This window comes from Chiloscyllium punctatum, chromosome 40 (assembly GCF_047496795.1).
Source record: "Chiloscyllium punctatum isolate Juve2018m chromosome 40, sChiPun1.3, whole genome shotgun sequence".
In the NCBI taxonomy this organism is placed as follows: domain Eukaryota; kingdom Metazoa; phylum Chordata; class Chondrichthyes; order Orectolobiformes; family Hemiscylliidae; genus Chiloscyllium; species Chiloscyllium punctatum.
In genome coordinates, this window is record NC_092778.1 from 8,212,970 (window position 1) to 8,236,641 (window position 23,672).

At 39.4% G+C, this 23,672-nt stretch overlaps 1 protein-coding gene across 1 annotated transcript in view; it reads right to left on the minus strand.

Annotated features, from left to right (window-relative positions):
* Nucleotides 1-23,672, minus strand: part of lmf1 (lipase maturation factor 1) — a 492,498-nt gene that overhangs the window by 65,733 nt on the left and 403,093 nt on the right. Inside the window, exon 5 of the mRNA XM_072559267.1 lies at nt 689-872. Coding sequence (XP_072415368.1) covers nt 689-872 — 184 coding nt within the window. The remainder of the gene's footprint in view (nt 1-688; nt 873-23,672) is intronic.

Consider the following 23,672-nt stretch of genomic DNA (forward strand, 5'->3'; position numbering starts at 1 on the left):
ATGAGGCGCTTGTATTTATACAGGTCAGAGTAAACTGAAGAACATTTGATGAACAATTCAGATTCCAGACTTCCACCAAGATAAATAAATAGTAAAAATACTACAGCTATCAGGAAAGACCAAACAAGCAGAGATTTTTTTTCTCTAGGTAGAGAAAACTGCAGCAAGATCGAAAAAAGCTATTTAGTAGGGTAAATACCGGGAAAATTTGGGGCAGTCCAAATCTGAAGGTCATAAATGTAAGACAGAAAGAAGACAAGGTTATGTGGATAGCTAGACGAAGCAGGAGAAGGCTCACATGAAGCATAAATATTTACATATTTTGGCTGAATGGCTTGTTTCTGTGTCACAACTTTGATGTAAGAGTGATTCATGAACAAGTTTGGATATACATAAAGCAACTTGATTCAAAGTAGCTAATTCAATTTATAGTGATTTGGAATTCTTATCCATACTCATCCTTAAATTGTTCTTAAATTTAATTGTTACGCACAACTAACTGTAAAGTCAGTAAGTTGATTCTGCTAATGGAAGTGATGGCAGCATTAGTTTGACATTTTGGGATCAAGGGAGACTGTGGAAAGAACACAAAACGTTTATTGCTTAACCCATTCACCACAAAAGTAGAGTTCATGGAAAAGGCAATATGTCAAAAGCATGGGACAGGCTGTTAATCAAGATCACATACCATAATGAGTAGGTGGTTTATGACCCGCTGCCTCCTTCGCTTGAATCTTAGATACTTGATCTTTGACCCCCCCTTGTCGTGAGCTGAAGAAAAAGGCCAGATTGGAGTCGTCAAAGCAGGCAATACTTGGAACAATAGTCAACCAGTTCAAGAAGCTGAGATTCCCACTTACGATGAGTAAGACCTGTAGAGAAGGGAGAAAAAGCAGATTTACAGCTGCAATATACCAAGGAAGTGACACTGTAAAGGTCTTGTACACATAATGCAGTTTATCTTGTTGATATAGTGTTCAGTTATTATCAAATCACTTTATGCCATAGCCCATTTTTATAGCATTATGTCAAAACACCAAACCATTTTCTATTTCTTTTATATACTACATGTCAGTATGTTTTGTAACATAATAGAACACAATTCCTGTCTTTTCTTTTTTACACTGTAACACTTCAACAAATTCAATGTGAAACGTAAACAACTTTTTTGGCTTGCCTGGTAGGAATTTCTATTTTCAAATACAGAGCATTAAATTTCTCTTCAACAGTATGCACATACACTTGTAAAACCTTTATTGTCCTATTGTTTGCTGTCTTGCCAATTCAGACATTATTATAGTACTTCCATAATCCTTTCACACATATACCCTTAATTTACATTGTTGTCCTATAACTTTATTTATTGTAACTGCCACTTACATCCACACAATGCCTTTAACACATTTTACAGAGAGGGGAGAGTGGTGGGGAAAAAAAGGCAAAAACTGAGCCATGAGATATGGAATGGCAACTGAAAATGGGCAACACAATGACAAGGCTCGGTAGGTTTAATACCTTTAGTGAACAATCAATCTAGAAAGACAGCAGTAAAAGAGACATCACTGAAAATGTGCAGTAGAGAGTTGACTGGGCCCAGATGCATTGGTATGCAGACAGACCTAATTTTGAAGTCTAAGGCCAGCATAAAGCTAGTCTGCACATGAACAAGTATCAAGGCCATTCTGCCCCTCAAGTCTGCTCTGACATTCAATAAGATCATGGCTGATCTGATTTTAACTGTAACTCTACATCCCTGCATACCCCCGATAATCAAGAATCTATCTCTGCCTTAAAAATATTTAAAGTTTCTGTATGCACTGGCTTTGGAGGAGGCGAATTTCAAACAGACTTAACCTTCAGTGTCTCTTTTTCCTCATCTTTGTCATAAATGGGAGAACCATTATTTTTAAACTATGATCATTAGTTCCATTCTCCCACAGGAGGAAACATTCTTCCTATATCCACCGAGTTAAATGCCCTCAAGATCTTATTTGTTTCAATTGAGTCACCTCTGACTATTCTAAACTCCAGTAGATACAGCTCTAGCCAGTCCAGTCTTTCCTCATAAGGCAATACAGCCATTCCAGGCATTGGTTTAGTAAAGAATGTCTGAACTGCTTTCAAGCATTAGCAAGTTTCAGTGAGTACAGTGGTCAGGACTGTACACAATAAGCCAGATATGTTCTCACCAGTGCCCTATATAACTGAAGCATAACCTCCCTACTCTTGTATTCAAATTCTCTCGTAATAAAACAAAACATTCTATTATCTTTCCAGTTACTTGCTATACCTGCATACCAACCTTCTGTGCTTCATACAACAGGAGACCCAAATGGACTCTGCATCTCAGAGCTTTGCAACCCCTCATAATTTAGATAATATGCTTCTTTTTCCTTATTTCTGCTAAAATGAACAATTTCACACTCACTCAAATTATACTCCATTTTCTAGATCTTTGCCTACTCACTTAATTAATCTATATTCCTTTGTAGGTTCCAATGTCTTCTTCACAACTCACTTTCCAACCTATCTTTGTCATCCGCAAATTTAACAACCATACTTTCATCCAAATCATTTATATAAAATGTAATGAGTTGAGGCCCCAGTATCCAATCCCTGTGGCACACCAATTATAACACCCAGCCAGCCTGAAAAAGACCCATTTATTCCTTTCCTCTCTTCTTTCCATGCCAACATGTTACTGAAAGCATTGTGTGTTTTTAATTTCTGCAATAATCTTTGTATAGTGCCTTATCCAATGTCTTCTGGAGACCTAAGTACAAGACATGTACTGGGTCCTATTTATCCACAGCACAAGTTACTTCTTCAGAAACTACCAGCAAATTAGTTAAATATGATTTCCCTTTGACAAAACCATGTTTGCTGTCCCTCATTACCTTGAACTAATCCAAGTTTTCCGCTACAACACCTTTAATAATAGCTTCTAACAGTTACTCTCTTATAGATGTTAAGTTAACTGATGTGTAGTTCCCTGCTCTCTCCCTCCTTTCCCTTAAATATAGGAGTTACATTAGCTAATTTCCAACCTAACCTTTCCAGAAATCCAATGAGTTTTTTAAAAAAAAATAGACGAATGCAACAACTACCTCACTAGCTACTTCTTTTAAGACCCCAGGATGAATCCATCAGGGCCTGGAGATGTGTAAACTCATAGTTCTAACAAATTTACTCACTACCACAACATTTTAGTTCATGAGTCTTTCCAGAGACAGTTCAGGCATTTGAATCAAGGCAATGTTGGTCTGGGGGCAGATGATTGCAATGCCTGCAACTCAGGTGGGGAGTGGGAGTTACACCCAGTCGTCCTGGTTCTAGAAAATGTTTATAGTTACTAGCTTTAACTAAGGGCTGTGTCTATTTATATCACACACATGCAGACGATGCACAGTTTCGAAATCTACACTGGCAGAACCAACTCACCTCCCTTCACTCCCCTCTCCTGAACGCTGCTTCAAAAGTGTTTTTTTTTTCTACACATGTTCAGTTTCCTTGCATATGATATCACTGGAATTCGATACAGGGCTTGGCTGCATGTGTGTAAATTTGATACTGGCAAAATCAGTATGCATGCATCATTCTGAATTTCTGTGCATGAGTGGTTCCAGATTTGTGTGCATGCACACTTGGAAGCAGCACTGGGTATCAGCAAACACTAGCTTAACAAAAACTCCTTTAATGTGGTGGTTGCAGTGGAGTTTGAAGAATCCTGAAGTTGATGCTGTTTAGTTCCATAGAGAGAGATGAAAACAGGCATGAGGCATTTTATTTCAATTATGTGAGGGGACCTAACACATCTTTTAGATGGATGCTTGATCCAATTCCAAATCAAATGCATTTCAGGCAGTCTTGGATATTTTGTTTCCAACTTTGGACTTTATTGCCCCTACATTTAAACCTTTCAGAAGGGTGCAAAGAGATTCAATTTCCATGCAGTGGAACACTAAATGTTACTGAAACAAGGTTAAACCTGAATATTCAAAGTATACCAGGGAAATAGAAGCAAATTAACAGAATTCAAAATTTACAAATATTAAATTTAAACCAAATTTAAGAAGAGCTTCTGCACTTAAAGGAGAGACTATAACTATAGATTTTATGAGACAATTGGAGAACTAATGATAAGAGCCCAAAAGAACGCATGGCACTTTTTATATTAAACTCTTTGTGCATACAAATTCTCTTTGTCTGCACTGTGTTTAAACAAAATAAAAATAACAAGAAGAGACAAATTAAATTAGAACAATAAAATCAGGAGCTGTCAAACGAAACACACTGTCAGAAGACATGTAGGAGTTCAGCAGTATCAGGAAGGTTATCTTCGTGAAAACTAAAGCTGTAATTATAGGCAAGAAGTTGCAGGAAAGAATTAATTAGTGACTATATATATATCCTAGATTGTGTATCGTTTGAATGACAATTTGGGTGGGCTAACTCTTCACAGAATTTATAAAGACCTGAAGTAAAGGATTTGAGTTTGACAAATTGACAAATGTCCCTTGGAGGGGAGTTATTTTACGGTTTATTTTCACAGGGCAATACTTTGCCAAATAAATGCATTATTGTCATGGAAGCAATGTTCATGTTAACATGTCCAACTGATAATCACCTTGAGCATTCTCCCACTGCATCACACCATTTTCCAAGGACAAGTAAATATTAACATAACTCTATGTATGAAGCTTTAGAATTTTTTTTGAATGAATTGAATATTAATTTGCTATTTTTATTCAAAGTACCAAATGGAATATGAATAGATGAGGCAGGATGGGAACTTTGCTTCAGATACTGTCATTTCAGAAAAATGCTTGGGTAGGAGAAGAAGAATGTAATAAATCATTGTGACAAGAGTGTGTCATTCTCGAAAGAAAGGCTTCATATCTGTGTAACGTTGATATCAACTATACTTGTGTAGGGGAGTAACAGAAGGCAGTGTTGAACTTGTGAAGGATAATGCAATAGCCTGGGAAGACAGCAACAATTACAGATGTCAGTGGGAGTATATTCAGGGAAAGCATAGAAAGTTATGCCCACTGGTATTATCAACTAGTTTTAGACTTATGTGACATGCAATCTACTTGCTGCAGGTCATTCTGCATGAGTAACCCTTACCTCACCACATGTTTTCCTCTACTGTTTGTCAAATAGCTGTAACTGAAGGTATCACTGTTGAAGGAACCCAAGACTTCTACTGGGCTCCCTGTACTCTTTAAAAAAAACTGATAGTTATGTGCTAGACCTTACAGTAAATGCCAAAAATCTAAAGTTGTATTGGACCCACTTCACCATTCATGGCTTTATTCTAGTAATGTCTTTGATTGAGCCCATCACCATGATATTTGATCAAAGGTTTCCAAATCATACCAATGCTCTTTTGCATCAAATAGTGTAAATTACCTTTCTTTTACTCCAACCAGACTGTGGACAAAAGCTTGGAGACATGATATTATTGTGTTGGATAATAACTTTGCCACAATACCAGGGTGCAGCTTAATATGCATTGTGTTCTCTGAAAGAGGTACTTTTTTAAGAAAACTCTGAGCGTCCAATTATTTACATTGATGATGCTGCACCAATCCCTTTCCAAGTGGCCAAGTTTCTAGATTTTGTGAAGGCTCAGGATGAGCAATAAAACACTTCTTTCAGTCTTCAGCTTTTCCAATACAGAGTGCTCATATAATTGTGTGCCATTTAGCCAGCAGTATTGATTTTTACTTTGCAAAATGTTCTATTCTAAGCTCCTTCACTCTTACAGATGAATCAAATAATCGGTCAGGATCTGGGGATCTTCCCAGTCTCTGTCGTCCACAGATTTTCCATCCTGTTACTTGCCAAGATGTATGTCTTAATGTTCTTGGTTACAATGTGTTTTGAATTAGGGTATACATAACACTGACTTGTGCTCCTGAAATTCTGTTTGACTATGTTGTTTTAAAGGTGCATACATGACATGTGATAAAATGATGTCTTCAGGCTACACTTCAAGTTGACCAGAATTGGAGTAGATGCATGGAAAGTCCTTGCTGCTGACCAGAGTGCCTGAAGACAAACAGTTGTGAAGGGTGTAGAAAAAGTAGAGGATAAAAGAAATGATCAGATGACTGAAAAATGAGCTCACTGGAAGGAGAGAGCATCAGATGACCTTAGGCCATCTGTACCAGTTGCAGAAGGAACTCCCACATTCAAATTAGCCTATTACAGCCACAGCAGCCAATATTCAAGCCGATGGTGATGTACATCCTGGATGTAGAGATGGATGCCATAGAAATATGAAAAAGTATTCTGAAAAGGGCTTCTTTCTAATAGGTTTGCACAAATATAACTTATAATATTTCTTCTCCAGATATAAATAAAAAGCTAGAAATTTTAATGAAATTGTTTCTGAGTGCAATTCCTAGTCAGGATTTGACTACAGCCCAAATCCCAGGCTCAATGAGCATTGAAACATTATGTAACTGAGGACCACATGTATTGTAACACCAATCAAAGAACTTATATTTGTGTATTTATGATATTTCATAATTTAAGAACATTCCAAAGTATTTTGCAGTGAAACACTTTTGCAGAGTAGTCATGGTTGTAAATTTGCACACAACAGGTTCTTACTTGATAATGACCAATCTGTTTTGGTTAAGTGCTAAATGTTGGCCGAAGAAATCCTGAAAACTCTGCCCACCTTCCAGCACAGTCGTGAGATCTCTAACTTAATCATTTCGAGCATCAAATTAATGTCTTCTCCAAACGATGACACCAAGTGCAGCACTCTGGTCGTTACTGCATTGATCTGTCAAACTAGATATTGTGCTCACAAAACAAAATATTGCTCCAAGGTTCCAAATGCCAGCTTTCTGAAAACAACTGGTGATTCATGGCTTTGGAGAAGAGTAGTCATTTAAATCACCCCTCAAGGGTCTTAGCAATGCAGAACACCAAGAGTGCAGATGTACCTTTTAAGACCAGCTAAGGAATAAATCACATGAAAATTATTGTAATTTTCTCTGTAGATAAGTAAACAAGTATATTATATACTGATCATCATTTGTGGAAGAGATTTCACAGCTTGCTAAATGGCACCAACCAGACATACTGTTGTTTCCTGCTGACTACCAGCACGTGTGGATGGGTAGATGACGAAGCAAACAAGTAAATTTGAGATCCAGTTACATAATGTGTTGTGTAGATAACTAACTAAAATACTAGGCAGTACAATTGGCAAATGCTAACCACTGTACTCCAGAATTAGCTGGCCCAGTAAAAGAACATTATTTCAGATAAATTCAATGATGACCAAAATATGGTATACAATTCAAGCCATAAATGTTTTATGTGTAAATATAGTATATTTCCTACAAATATGCTCTGCAACAACCGTTTTTCTCCAAGTAAACATTTAGATTCAAATAAAGAAATCTTCATCCATAAAACCAATCCCCTCTTATATTTATCAGATTTTGTGACTGAAATTAGGTTACATAAATATACAACCAGCCTTAACTTGATCATCAATTTTCAACTGTAAGATTTCAGAGTCTAAACAAAACAAATGTTACGTCAAATCATCAGCAATGGATTTCCTCCTCATCTTAGATATCCAAGTTTCTGACCAACACATGATCCATCCCTCTTCTATGCATCATCCCACCAATGGCTGACATTTCTTCCATATGCCTCTCAAGACACCTTTGAGGTACTCCCTTGAACCTGCCTCTTTGATCAAGCCTGTCCTAAAACCTCATGTGGCACCAAGTAAAACTTAGCAAATTTCAAAACCTGACAATGTTCAAGGCATTATACAAATGCAAATTGTCATTGATGCAATGCACATGTTGTGTGTTTTCAGTATTTCTTCATTTCAGCTTCCAGACTTCCACTTAAATATCCTTTTGCTTATCCTTAAATATCCAGGAGCTCAAGTGAACCATCTCAGACAATCTAACTCAGTCAGAAGTGGCAAATAACTATTTACAAACATAGAAACTACTTCAGACAGAATGATGCTTAGCTCAAATAATCATTGAAGAAGTGTTTAGGTTTACAAAGAATGCAAGATTTAACCTTAGACAGGAAGGGGTCCTCCTATTACACATACTTAAGCTAGTCCACCTGCTCAAATGAAGAGGGAAGTTCATCCTACACCATCCTTCAAACCTATTGGCAAACAGGAGAGTCGATTGGCCATTTTCAGTTTTATATTTGGAAAGGAATTTGACTTGAGTACAATTGTAAAAATGAAACTTAAGCATTTTATTAGTTTATTTTAAAAAAGTTTAGTTACACAATCATGGATGTTACAAGTCACATTTTAATGTTTTATTTGCTTCATATTAAAGAAGTAGTTAATATAAATCTGAAAATATCAGTCTAAAAATAGGTACAGACAAAATTCCAAAAATAAAGAACCCTTTGGCAAAGTTGGGAAACAAAAGAAAAACACTTGTATTATTCAGTGCCTTTCCTGATCTCAAGATTTCTTAAAACGCTTTACTGCCAACTAGGTACTTTTGAAGTAAAGTTATTATTGCAGCCAATTTTGCATACAGTATAGACTCATAAACAATGAGATATTGGAGCAGTTAGTTACGTTTCACTGATACTGTTTGAGGGATAAATACAGATAAAGAAAACAGGGAGAAACTCATCACTATTCATTAAAGTTGTGCCACGGCATCACTTCTGCACATCTGAACATGTACAACATCTCATGTGAAAGAAGGTGCCTGCTGATTTGAAGATCATCAGGCACAGAAGCAGATTTTGGCCATTCAACCCATCGACTGCTGTGCCTTTCGATTATGGCAGCTATGCTTCTCAACTCCATTCTTCTGCCTTCTCTGCATAACCCGTGGTCCCCTTTCCAATCAAGAACCTACCTGTCTATCTCTGTGTTAAGTACACTTAATGACTTGGCCTCCACAGCCTACTGTGGTAATAATTTCCACTGATTCACCACCTTCTGGTTGAAGAAATTTTTCCTCATCTCAGTTCTAACTCTGAGGCTGTGACCTCAGGTCTTAGTCTCTCCTAATGTGGAAACATCTTCTCTTGTCGACTCTAACCAGAATGCCTCTCAGCATTCTGTAAGTTTCAATCACATCCTCCTTCATCCATCTCCACTGAGTACAGACTCAGCTCTCCTCATAAGACAAGCCCTTTATCATTGGGATCAATCCTGTAAATCTCCTCTGAACCCTCCAACACAAGCACATCTTCCTTAAATAAAGAGCCCAAAACTGTTCATAATTTCCCAAATGTTGTCTCACCAGAGCCTTAATCAGTCTTAGCTGGACATCTTTGCTGTTGTGTACTAGTCTCTCAAAATGAATGCTAACATTGCATTTGCCAGCTGAACCTGAATGTTAACCTTAAGAGAATCCTGAACTGGGACACCTAAGTCTCTTTCTGTTTCAGATTTCTAAAGCCTTTCTCCATTTAGAAAATAGTGTATGCCTCTATTCTTGCTACCAAAGTGCATAACCTCACACTTTCCCACATTGTATTCTATCTGCCACTTTTTTGCCCACTACTCTGGCATGTCCAAGTCCTTCTGCAACCTCCCCACTTTTTTAATGTGATCTGACCTTCCACCAATCCTTGCGTCATCTGCAAATTTAGCAACAATGTCCTCAGTTCCTTCATCCAGATTGCTAACATTTAACATGAATAGTTGTGGTCCCAATATTAACCCCTACAGAACTCCACTAGTCTTCAGCTACCATCCTAAAAAAGACTCCTTTATCCCCCATTCTCTGCCTTCTGTCAGTCAGCTAATCCTCTATCCATGCCAGTACTTTGCCCATAACCCCATGGGCTCTTATCTTATTTTGAGGCTTCTGTGGGACACCTTCTCAAAGGCCTCCTCGAAATCAAATAGTTCATGTCCACTGGCTCTTCTTTGTCTGACTTGCTCATTACCAGCTTAAAGAATTCTAACAGATTTGTCAGGCGTGACCTCCTCAATCTGAAGCCATGCTGACTCACCCCGATTTTACCATATACTTCCAAGTATTCCATAATCTCATTAAAATATAAACTCGAAAATCTTACCAATGTCCAAGATCAGGCTAACCGGCCTATAATTTGCTATTGTGGTACTTCACTTCCGAGCGTGTTGCATTAGCCAGACCTCGGAGATCCTCCCCGACTTCAGCGATTTCCAAAAGATCACCACCTATGCCTCCTCAATCTTCTCAGCTATCTCCTTCAAAACTCTGGGGTACAGTCCATCTGGTCTGGGTGATTTATCTACCTTCAGATTCCCCAGTAGCTTCTCATTAGTAATGATCACTACACTCACCTCAGCCTCTTGACTGTCTTGAAGATCTCATACGCTCCTGGTGTCTTCCACCAGGAAGATTGATGCCAAGTATCTATTCAGTTCCTCCGCCATTTCTTTGTTCCCCATTACTACTTCTCCAGCCTCATTTTCCAGTGATCCAATGTCCACTCTATCCTCTCCCTTACTTTTTAGATATCTAAGAAAACTCTTGCAGTCTTCTTCTATATTACTAGCCAAGTTACCCTCACATTTCATCCTCTCCCAACTGATTTTTTTTTTTAGTTGTCTTCTGCTGATTTGTAAAGGCTTCCCAATACAGTGGCTTCCCACTAATCTTCACCATGTTGTATGCTTTTTTCATTTGTTTTTATGCTGTCCGCGATATCCCACTTCAGCCATGATTGCCTCATCCTCCCTTTAGTATGTTTCTTCTTCCTTGGGATAAATTTCTGCTGTGTCTCCTGAAATAATCCCAGAAACACCTGTCACTGCTGGGCTCCCCTGCCAATCAACTCTGGCCAGCTCCTCCCTCATGTTCTTGCACTTACCTTTATTCATTTGTAATACTGTTATATCTGATTCAAGCTTCTTCCTATCAATGTTCACGGTGAATTCAATCAGATTATGGTCACTGCTACATTGGTGTTCTTTCAACGCAAGCACCCTAATTAAATCTGCCTCACTACACACCACCAGATCCAGAATTGCCTGTTCCTAATGGGCTTGAATACAAGCTGCTCCAAAAAAAAACTCGCAGATATTCAATGAATTCCTTTTCTTCAGATCTGCTACCGAGTCCACATCCATATTGAAGTCCTCCATGATTATTGTAATAGTGTCTTTCTTACATGCCTTTCCTACTCCTGATATATTTTATGCCCCACACTGTGACCATTGTTGGGAGACTTGTATACAACTGCCATCAGGACCTTCTTTCCTTTGCAGGTCCTCAACTCTAGCCACACAGATTCTATACCTTCTGACTCTATAGCTGTTCTTGCTATCGATTTAATTGTATTTCTTATTGACGGGGTAACGCCACCCCCTCAGCTTGTCCTTGTAATAGGATGCATATCCTTGAGTATTTCCGGCTCTGATCCCCTTTGTGACTATCTCTCTGAGATACCAACAATACTGTACCTGCAAATTTCAAACTGTGCTACAAGCTCATTTACTCTTGTTTCACATACTGCGTGCATTTGGGTACATAGAGCCATAGAGATGTACAGCATGGAAACAGACCCTTCGGTCCAACTCGTTTGTGCCGACCAAATGTCCCAATCCAATCTAGTTCCACCTGTCAGCACCCGGCCCATATCCCTCCAAACCCTTCCTATTCATATACCCATCCAGATGCCTTTTAAATGTTGCTATTGTACCAGCTTCCACCACTTCCTCCTGTAGCTCATTCCACACACATACCACCCTCTGTGTGAAAAAGTTGCCCCTTAGGTCTCTTTTATATCTTTCCCCTCTCACCCTAGATCTATGCTCTCTAGTTCTGGACTCCCCGACCCCAGGGAAAAGACTTTGTCTCTTTATTCTATCCAAGCCCATCATAATTTTGTAAACCTCTATAAGATCACCCCTCAGCCTCTGACGCTCCAGTGAAAACAGCCCTAGCCTATTCAACCTCTCCCCATAGCTCAAATCCTCCAACCTTGGCAACATCCCTGTAAATCTTTTCTGAACCCTTTCAAGTTTCACAACATCTTTCCAATATGAAGGAGACCAGGATTGCAATCAATATTCCAGCAGTGGCCTAACCAATGTCCTGTACAGCCGCAACATGACCTCCCAACTCCTGTACTCAATACTCTGACCAATAAAGGAAAGCATACCAAATGCCTTCTTCACTATCCTATCTACCTGCGACTCTACTTTCAAGGAGCTATGAACCTGCACTCCAAGGATCACAGTCCTGCACTGACTGCCCCTTATTCACAGTTTTCCCCTTTCCTGCTGTGTCTTAAGTTCGATCCCTAGGTCATCCCATGCTCTTTATCCAATTATACTTGTCCTGGAAACTTTAATAATCTCCGTTGACCTCTCCCTCACCTTGTACTTTTTCCACAATTTTCCATCCCACTGACCCTAACTGTTTACTGTATAGCACTTGCTTAGCACTGCACTTGTGTGTTAGCCCAGACTACCTGCTCAAGTTCCTCAACTGGATCCACAATGTTCTGATTCAGTTGACAGACTGATACCTGTAGTGCAACACAGTTATCAAGCAGTATACCTTTAGGAGATAAGTTTGTGACATCATCACTGTATGAGATTTGAAGGGTCAATTCATCTTAATTAGGATCATGAAGCTTAATATGCTGAAAGGATGCTATTGTTTGTAACCAAATAGCTTAGTATTAGTGCAGAACTGAAGTGCCTGTGACTTTAACAGATGTATACAGCAGGATCTACACTAAATAACTATTGAACCTTCTCAGTACCACATAACCAATGTTTAGATTTTATGTTGCAAGAGTTAACATAACCATTGCCATGTCAGGCACAAATACCCTGCTGCAGGCAAAATCCAAACCACAGCTATAGACAAACCATGACCCAATGAGCTACAGTTAAGCACGTCAACCATGAGGCTAGGATTTGAAGGGAGAGAACATGAGACTTCACGCAATGGAATTATTAAACAAACATTCAAAAGCTATTTCAAGTTCCAATATTGAATTCAACATATTTGGATTCAACTTGACCCAATATGAACTCTCAGGAGTTCAAAGACAGGGTATTTTCAACATATCTTTTTAAGCTGAGAAATAGGCTTTTGATGCAGGTCAATGATGCAGAAAAATGTACTCTCATTTGTATTTTGTTACATTAATTTATTCTACTGGAATTCCTCAATCTTTAAGCTTTATTCTTTACGAATAGTTTGTCACTTCTGGCTTCTGCTAGCATTCAAATCACACTCCACAAACAGGTAAGAAAGACTGTTTGTCTGGGGGTCAGAAGCAAACACAGACTTCAGCTGAAGCACAGGCTTTCAGCTTAAGTCAACAAATGCTCTGATCCTAGTCACAAATAATTATGTCTGGGATTTAAACCTGAGCTGAGTTTCACCAGAGTTGTGGCATCTGCAGTCAACATCTGTGTCAAACCTCTTTCCATGGAAGGAGATTACCACAGCATGAAGTTTTCATGCGACCACATCCTTTCAAATCACCCCCAGGAGACAGCTGCTGCATCTGACCATCTGCAATACAGACTTGCAGCAGGGGAACGACAGCTGCTGCATTTTCATGGGGGCAACATCTTCATCTCACTCCCCACATACGGCGTCCAGCTTCCATTAGTGGTAGGGTTCCCTTGAATGCAGAGTCACACATGATGAGTCAAAACATCCCACATATTAATCTGGTAGTCTTGGGAAAGAAATAGTTTGCATTCAATGACATTCTCACATATGCCAATGGCTGTTATCCAGGAAACATGGTTGGGCAGTATATAATTTCCAAATTAATTCAGAAAGGAATAAATACAGTGGGTGGAAATATCTCACTGGTTCTCTGGATCTGCTGAATTGCACCAAGAAATCCCCAGACAGTAGAGGAGCATTCCACCTCAGCATCCATTGTATTCCTTCAGTATAACCTCCACCTTGAAGATTAAAATACTCCTCTTTTGAGTATTTTCGAGAGGCATGTTTTAATGCAGAATGGGAGATACTTCCTAATTTGAGCTTGAATTATGTCTAATGGGCTTCACAAGACACATCTGCAATCATGAGAAATACACAACATTCACTTAACCTCTGCAGTGGGTGACTGCACTGGTCTAGATTGTGGTCTCCCACCGTTCCACGTGCAGCTATGCTTTTACTACAAGGTGGCTTCAACTCCACAGAGAATTCCTTCTTTGGTTGCAACAGTGGCAGGAAGTTCTCCATCAGTCGCTACAACAGGCTTGTCCACAAGTTCCACCACACTAATGACAATTATTCCTGTTTTAAGCTCATGCGGCAAATAACCCTTTTATGGTCCTGCTGCTGTCCTTTGCAGGGAAAAAGTGTGGGGTGATAAGAGATCAACAGTCTTTCCTCCAACCTCGTTTACTGCATAAGGTGCTCCCAATGTATTCTTCTCTACATCAAGGAGACCAAAGGTAAACTTAGGGAACGGTCCGCCAAGCATCTCAGGTGGGCATGCAGTGGCCAACTGGACCTCTGAGTCACCGCCCAATTCCCCGAACCACTCCCTTTCCGACATGATCATCCTTGGCCTCTTTCATTGTCACAACTAACCACACCGCAAATTGGAGGAGTGACACTCATTTCCCACCTGGGCAGCCTACTGCCCGGAGGACTCAACATTGAGTTCTCCAATTTCAAGTTAACCACTCTTCTCATCCCCCAACTCCCTTCCCAGCTCCTCCCCATCCCTTCCACTCCTCCCTGCCACCTAGATTCATTCCTCCCATTCCCCAACCAGGTTGTACCCTCTACCTGTCTTCACCTATCCCCACCTCACCACCCAGCCCCCACCACCCACTTTATCTGCAGCTCCCCCACCATCCACCCCCAATCCTGAAGAAGGGGCATTCCCGAAACATCGACTTCTCCACCTCCTGGTGCTGCCTGGCTCGCTGTGAGCCTCCTGCCGGTCAATTTTAGACTGAATATGCAAGGCTGAGTTGGATAGACATTTGATCTACAATGAGTGGAAGGTTATGGGGACAATAGAGTTAAGGTCACAAAGATCAGCAATGGTCCAAACGAACGGTATTGCAGTCTCAATTGGCCAAAGCTCTCAATTCTTTTGCTCTTATCATCTTATAATTATTTAAAACCTGTGCTTTTATTATTATTTGACAGGATTCTGTGTTTCTTGACTAAGCGTTCAGAAGGCCAAGCTCTCTATGCAAGCTTTTCTTGTGATTGGTCAATTCCAAACTAAATGTACAGACACATTCATGACTTCTGTTCTGCTGGATTACACTAAGTCCAATGATCTACTCATTAACAATGTATTGGTACTGTAGAGCTTCTAGATTACCTATATTATAGTTATCACCATTACTTATTTTAAATCCGCTGCATAAGCTTTCTCTGATAGCATAATAATTACAGAGAAACCTCGATTATCTGAAGGACAGGCAGGGAATATTTCATTCGGTTAATGGAATTCCAGATAACCAAATGCCAGATAACATTGTTTAGCCAAGCATCAAGGCCTTGCGATCTTGCTGGATAACCCAATATTCAGATGATCAAATGCTGGATAAACAGATTCCCAAGGCTGGCACCCAAACTGAATTAGCTAATTTCAGTCAGGAAACAGCTTGAAGTGCCACAACTAGAATCAATAAGTATTCTTCCACTGATCGCTATTTAGTAACCCCTGCTAAGTTCAAGAGCTCAATCCACCATGTTCATGGTACTTCACTGTTATTTGTTTTTTTTTCAAAAACAGAAGCAGTTGATTCCTGTGAAAATAACATTTATATAACTTTAAAATATGAAATGACAGCATACTTGTGACTTTGTCACTTATCTGCTACTTATTCACCTCCGCTTGCTCTAGAATGGTTTCTATTGGAAAGTTACTGCAAATCCTCTGCAATCCTGATGATTGACCTCAATTACAGTTGCTGAAGAAAACCCTCTTATTCAGTGGTACAATAGCATCAACCAGATAGTGGGGAACCACTGACCAACTGACTTCGAAATACAACTTGTGCAATTAACAATCAATCAATAAATGATTTACAGTTCCCCAACTTGGCTCCTCAATGTTGTCTAGATATGTGAATATGTGAAAACCCTCAATGTTCTGCAGAAGTATACACAATACTGTGAAAGAAATTCCCATGGTAAGATTTTATTTTAAAACTGTGGCTCACAATTGTTTCATTTTTGAAAACCAAGTGATTAATCGGTTTTGTTTTTAATCTTGCTAATCCACCAATCAGGGCTGTGTTTGGCAGAGATGTAGTAAGACAATGGGAAAATACTTTGACTTTCCTCTATACCAATAGTCCATCAATACTTATGTTCGTTAACACAGTTATTATATGCCATATAATTCTGTACAACTAAATATAAAATATGAGTTTGCAGACATTCACACGCATGAGACAATATAACCTCCTCATATTAGTTGACACACTATGTCAAGATTAAACTGAGTGGTTACATCCAATTTTGTGGAAAGTCACCTAAAATCAACAGCATTAATACTGAATTCCATTAATTTGCATTATACATTCCAGTGCACTGGGAGTAGGAGTGAGTGTGCCACAATTTACTATACAAACAGCCCTTAACAGTTTACAGAAACCCTCATCACCTCTGAACACTGTATGAAGTGAAGTCCAGAGGATGAAGCGATGGCGTTTGGAAATATTGCACTAATGCTGCTCTGCCCTAGCTGTCTCTCAAGAGCTGTGCAGCTACAAAATAATTTCCCTGAGGTACAGCTTGGGAATCCAAAACACAGGCAAACCTTGTTCAATCAAATGAACATATTTGTTTTTAATGGAGTTTTTAATGAAGTGCAAAACAAAACAACATGCATTTATTGAACTCAGAGGAATAATCAGAGACACTGTTTTTGCAACTAATAAAATCCAAAATTATTCCTCATATTTTCTGACAATTATCAGTAAGCAAGCAGTAACGAACAGTGATCAGTTTAGTTTCAACTCAATCAATTTCTTTGCAGTTTGTGCACATTTGTAGCACTTCAGGTTGCTTGTAACAATGGATTCACATTAATAAGAAATGGTTGTGCTCTATCGAAAGTGCAGAAAAAAACTGCAAGAAGCAATTGAGAAACTAAAAGAAGGAAGGATTGAGAAAGGTAGATGCATGGCCGCCACTAAAGTTAGTGTTTTGCAAGGTTGTGTCATTGACTAGGAAGATTGAAGCTTGGAATTTCCTGAAAGACTGGCTACAGGATTCTTGTCAGTTCAAGTGAAGATCAATATAGAGAATAGTCCAAGACAGATTTGTAATGCTGGCCAAAACTGTCTCTATGGAGATTGATTAGAAAGTTAGATTAATTTGGCAGGAAACAGGGAATGGGAGGAAAACAAAAAAAAAACTCACAAAAAAGCAGAAAGAGTAATAAGCTAAGGATTTAATTGGTGTGAAAAACGAGTAAACCTGATTCCTTCTAGACTGTTATGAAATAACCCTCATTGGAAACATGCAGCCATCATGACCAAAGAGTGTTTGGTTTTTATGTGTAGGTCTACAGGTGATTAGTCAAATGCCAATCATAATACAGACCCAAACAGGAACAGCTGCCTCTCAAGCAAGGTATAAGAAAGATGCCCTGCTGTCTGTTGGATTCGATTCAAACCTCTGACTGCATTCAGGAAAAAGGATAAGTAAAGATAGTGGGGAAAAAAATGGAGAGACAAGATTAAAAAGCAAAGCCCAAGGCAGCCACACCAAACCTATTTCCTCTGATGTACAACAATGATGGCTTAATCAATTCCACGAAGGAGGTCAATGATACAAGTGTAAATATTTCAAGGAGAAAGCTCAACAATGGTCCTGCTTCTGTTGCACAATACTAATGCTTAGTGATCAAATTCAGAATTTCTGTATTTGTATCATGCCCTTCATCCCCTCAAGCATCGAACAAGCTGGGGAAAGTATAAAGGTAGACAAACGCAAAAGACAACAAATAAGAAATAAAAAATAAATAAAAGACTGTCAGTTCAAAAATTAAGTAAGAGAGATATCTAAAACACCATTAAAGGAAACTTAAGTTAACAGATGCATGGAACATTGGGTTTGGTGCTTGGAGCAATGGGCAAATGTCAACTACATTAGATTAGGATCATTTTCATTAGAAAGACAGAGGTCGAAAGGAGACCTAATTGAGGTCTACAAAATCATGAGAGGTATAGACAGGGTTGATAGCAAGACGTTTTCCCCCCAGAGTGGGGGGACTCAATTACTAGGGTTCACGAGTTCAAAGTGAGAGGGGAAAAGTTTAGGGGAGATATGCGTGGAATATTCTTCATGTAGAGGGTGGTGGTGCCTGGAACGCATTGCCAGCAGAGGTGGTAGAGGTGGGCATGATATCGTCATTTAAGATGTATCTAGACAGATACATGAATGGGCAGGGAGCAGAGGGATGCAGACCCTTAGAAAATAGGTGACAGGTTTAGATAGAGGTTCTGGATCAATGCAGGCTTGGAGGGCCGAAGGGCCTGTTCCTGTGCTATAATTTTCTTTGTTCTTTGTTTTGTTCCTTGGACAACTACAGACATTCTCAGCTCAGAAAAAAAAACAACTGAAATTGTTCTTATTGCTCGTAGTTATGAAATTGTCCTCCAACTAATATGGATTTTGATGGAATTTAATGAGAAACAGGACTGAAGTTTTTTATCCCCCATGCTGGTAACACTACGTCAATTGATTCTAGAAACTTTTAACAAGTTGTTGCATGAATTGGAAATATTTCAACAAGGCCCGGGTACAGAGCTGAGATATGAAGTAGTTAGAGATTGAGGGTGGAAACAAAATTCTGGAGACTTGAGAATCTTCAGGATTTTAGGGCCCTGAGCTTGCAAGTTCACCACTGAGACTGTGGAGATTTAAAAAACAGGAACCCCAGTGCTGAGGTTAGTGACAGCAGCATTGCCTGGACTTAAATATTAACACCACGACTGAAAATAGTCAATCATATAAAATTACTGCCTTAAGATACATGGTTCAATCTTCTTTATTGCTGGTTCGGCTTTAGAGTTGCCATTTTTCTGGGATTTCCAGGAATTAAAGCCAAATCTTTGAAAAGACTGCTGCTCTTTAAGGAACCCTAAAGCAACCCAATACAAAGTTGTTCATTTTTTGAAGTTTCTGGAAAGATTTTCATGCAATAGCTCCAAAAATATTGGAGATGGAAGGCATTAGCTGATTGACTTGATAGTCAGGATTTGCCAATTAGGGTAAGACATGTTATTCATTTTCCTATCACTGTAGGAAGGTAGTGCACTGTGAAGATGGACATATCAAGATGACTAATGGCAAGAATTTGGGGTGATATAGAGGCAGGAGACCATGTGGTAAAATCTGTAGAAATACACTGGACAGAGTGAATAAACCTATGAAAATGTAACCTTCAAAGGCTGAGAAGAAGGAAGTTGTAGATGAGGAACTTTTTTTTTGGATGAGTGCCATGCTAGCCAACTAGCCACAAAAAGACAATGACCCTCTCTCACTAGTGTCCTCACTTACGGATGAGGAAGGACACCATTTCGGCTGGGACAATACATCCATCCTAGGACAAGCCAAACAAAGACAAGCACAAGAATTCCTAGAAGCATGGCATTCCATCTCTATTGGAACTCTATCAACAAACGCATCGAGTTAGACCCCATCTACCACCCCCGAGAAAAGGAACAGGAAGTGACTTCACCACAGGAAATAACATCACCAACCCAAAGAAACCCAAACATATATATAGAAAGCAGGAATTTTCAGCATTGCTTCACATGAGGTCCATTGAAGATGTTACCTAGTAAAGTAACGAAACATCTGGAAATGAACCTTTCGGCTCAGCGAGCAAACCTACATCCAAAACCTCAACCTGAGCTACAACTTTTCTCAAACCAGTTCATGGAGTGGTGGTCATTCAAATGGTCAGCCGTGTCCATTAAAATTTCATGTCGGAACTCTGTATGTGCACAGCAGCCTAAGACAGACCACTTCAGTTTCAGTGAATTTGTTTTAGCCAGGATATCCCTGTGGATTTGATCCCATAACATGATGGTGATGTTGGTCGCTGTTTCAAGCACTGAGAATTCTTAGGAGTGCGGGTGAGATGCCCTTTGGGATCGCAAAAAGCAGACAAAGAATTGACACAAAGTACCAGACTTACTGGGTCTAACAAAACCATCAAAGCTATAAGACAACTTTGAATATACAAGTTTTGTTCATAGGAGTAGTTGAAGAAATTGAAATGTATGGGTGATTTTTAATCAATTAGATTTTTTTAAGCAATGACATCATCAATAGACACTAGTTTATAGCAGCATGGCTTTTGGAGTCTGCATATAGTGAATTGATACTAAGTTAGTTGACATATGAGTAAGAGCAAAAGATGCTTGGTGGAGCTAGGGATTGGCATGAGTTGGCACAAAGTTGACATTAGGCTTATAAAAGGCAAGGCACATAGAGCAAAGGCTGGCACATGGGGTATGATGGGCCAGAACAATGTGCACCATGGGAATGTGAGATGATAGCGATAGACAGTGGGACACAGAGTGTCATGAAAGGAATGAGGTGTCACGGATGGGGCATAAGGAGTGTGTGCAGGGTGAGGATGTCTAAGGAGTGAGTATTGAAGCGATCTTTAAGAATTCTTTTCATAAAAACTGCCATGCTGCACTAGTCAACAGAAGTGACTCTGAGGCTCAAACTTCATTCAGAGCCAGAAACCTCTGCTATTTTTCTGGGTCACCCTGCACCGTGCCCGCCCTCCACCCCAACCTCCCAAGGAAACCTGCTATCTGAAAATGAAAATCTGACTTTACAAGACACTTTTTTTGCATTGGTTACGCAGTTGAACACTCTGCGCAACATCTTTATTGAGTCCTTATGACCCAGCTTTCTAATTCTCTTCCTCATTTATTTGATAAGGTACACTGTCAACATCAAACTCATTAATTTCATATTTTGCAAGGAATTGGCCTGTCTCTGCACTCCCAGAACGGGGGTGAAAATTGGGGCCATTTAGGCAGTTTATTAGCTTTATTAGCTTTATCCGAGCATCATATCAGATGCTAACTCCACAGAGTTAAAGTGCAAAGAGGCAATGTTTTTAATCTCTCTCACTGGTAAACTATCTTAATACAGTAGATGACAGTGAAAGATCTTTTGCATAACAATGGCACAAAAGATGGGAGATTGCTCAAAGTGGTAATATACAGTCAAACTTGAAGCAACAAAGCTTTTAGTTATCAAGGGATAAATTACTGACCTGCAGCAAGGAACTGATCTCAGTGTCTCCATTACCACATGACTTATTTTTAAATGTACATTTGATAAGAGTATAATTAGGCTAAATATGTAGCATTTCTGAAAATCATTCTCTGGTCACACCCAGCAGCTTTGACCAGCAGTGATAATATATGATTTGGAGAATTTTGTATTATCATGTGAATAACAACTTATATTTTTATACCAGCTCTCAGATGCAGGAAGAAGATTTGTCAAGGAAAAGAATTAGCCATCTTTTCCATTCCAACCTGTCCCTCGCATTCTCTGGGCCAGCTACTGCACATGGTCATGATGATTACCCATTCACTCTATCAAATTATATAGATCATGTCAATTGGGCCCACTTTCTTGGATTTGACCTTTCTGGCCTGAAGAGACTGTCTCCACAAAGTGAAGGAACAGTGAACATATTAACAGTATGTGAAACTCCTACTGCATGGTATTAACATGATACTTTTACTTTAATTAAGGATTCTGAGTTTTCCATTTTCTTTGTCAGTTACTTTTGTGCATGCTTTACGAATACCAATCGTGTTAAACAGTGTAAGTTTGTGTGTGTTTGCCCAGGGAGTGGATGTCCATTATGAATTCGCTAAGACATTGAGAGATTAATTTGTAAAATACCTACAGTGTGACCCCAAATTTCTAGTTACCTTCCATTTTAATTCTCCTGTCCACAACATTCCTTGCCCTTCTACAAAGTTTCAATGATGCTCAACATCATCCTTAAGTACAGAACATCAGCTTTTATCTAGAATTAGAATTAGAATTAGAATTAGGTTCATTGTCACATGTACTCACATGAGCACAGTGAAAAGTTGATAAAACACCACTTAGGGTGCCATCTTAGGTAACAAGGCTGAGGTTCTTTATAGACCACGAAGCAGAGTGAGAGATAGAGACAATAAAATGGCCTTCAGTTGTCTTTGAGAACTTGCTGTTACAGGTTTCTGAGCTGAAGCTACAGCTTTGAGTGGAAGTGGCTTTCTTATACCATATCATAACAGACAGCTTATTAATATGATCAATATTTTCAGGACACAGGCATCAATACATTAATAAGTCTAACATTTACAGGATACAGTTATCAATTCATGAATGCATCAAACATTTACAGGATGCAATCCTCCTGTTCATTGATATGTCAGGGTGCAGTTATCAATTCATTGAAAGTACTTGAAACTGACCCATTCAGACAGGTACTTGAGAATTGTCTGTTCAGTTAAAGTGGTTCAGACCAAATGTAAACACTCTCAGTTGCCTCCTGCTGTGCACTCAAGGGCTTTTACAGTGTTAAATGGTCACACCTACCTGCTCTCTTTCCTTCCCTTTTTATCACTATTGTTGCCATTGGAAACTTTGATTCTAATGAAGTTTTTATGATACAATTAATTCTCCCCTTTTATTTTTTCCCTGCCCTGTGGGTTTCTGCTGATCGCCACGACTACAGTAATGGGTTGTTTTAACGTTGTCCATCTTGTGATAGTAATGATGTGGAGGAACTGGTGTTGGACTGGGGTGGACAAAGTTAAAAATCACACAGCACCAGGTTATTTGGAAGCACTTGTTTTGAAAACCTGAACTCCAATGTCCTCTGTTCCACTACACTCCTTAAGGCCCGACCATTCACCATGAAACTCCAATGTTGATTTGACATACTTATCGATATTAAACTCCATTTGCCATTTCTTGACCCACTTCCCCAGCTGATCAAGGTCCTGCTGCAATTTCTGATAACCTTCCTCACTGACCATGATAGCGCCTATTTTAGTGTCATTGGCAAACTTACTAATCAGGTCTTGTAAATTCTCATCCAACTCATTGATATAGATAACAAACAGTAATGGACCCAGCATCAACCCTTGAAGCTTCCAGTCCAACGAGCATCCTTCCACTATTCCCCTCTGCTTCTTACTATCAAGCTAATTTGTATCCAATTTGCCAGCTCGTCATGGGTTCCATGAGATCTAACCCCCCAGAGCAGCCTAGATGTGGAGCCTACCATGTGTTATAGTAGGGATTTATGAATGAGTAAATATAAAGTACTTGGAAGTGAGCTAGTGCTAAGACCTGTAATCTCGAATTCCCCACAAGTGCAGAATCTTAAGTACAAAGCAGAAAAATAAAGAAACAAGGTTAAAATGTTAAATATTACAGTCCTTCTTACTAAAAAGTAGAAAACCAAGAAACACAGTTAAGAGTTCAATCCCATAGTCTCTAAGCGCTTGGCCATGCTGGACTCTCACTCCTTACAGGGACTCGACCTCCCTGCTGCCCGGTGCTGCCTACTTTCACCACTAACAGCCTATTCCTGCTACTGCCGCTGTATCAGGTTGACTGCCCTCACAGCCTGTTCCTGTTCTTGCTGCAACCTTGGGCCACCTGCTTCTGATGCCTTACAGC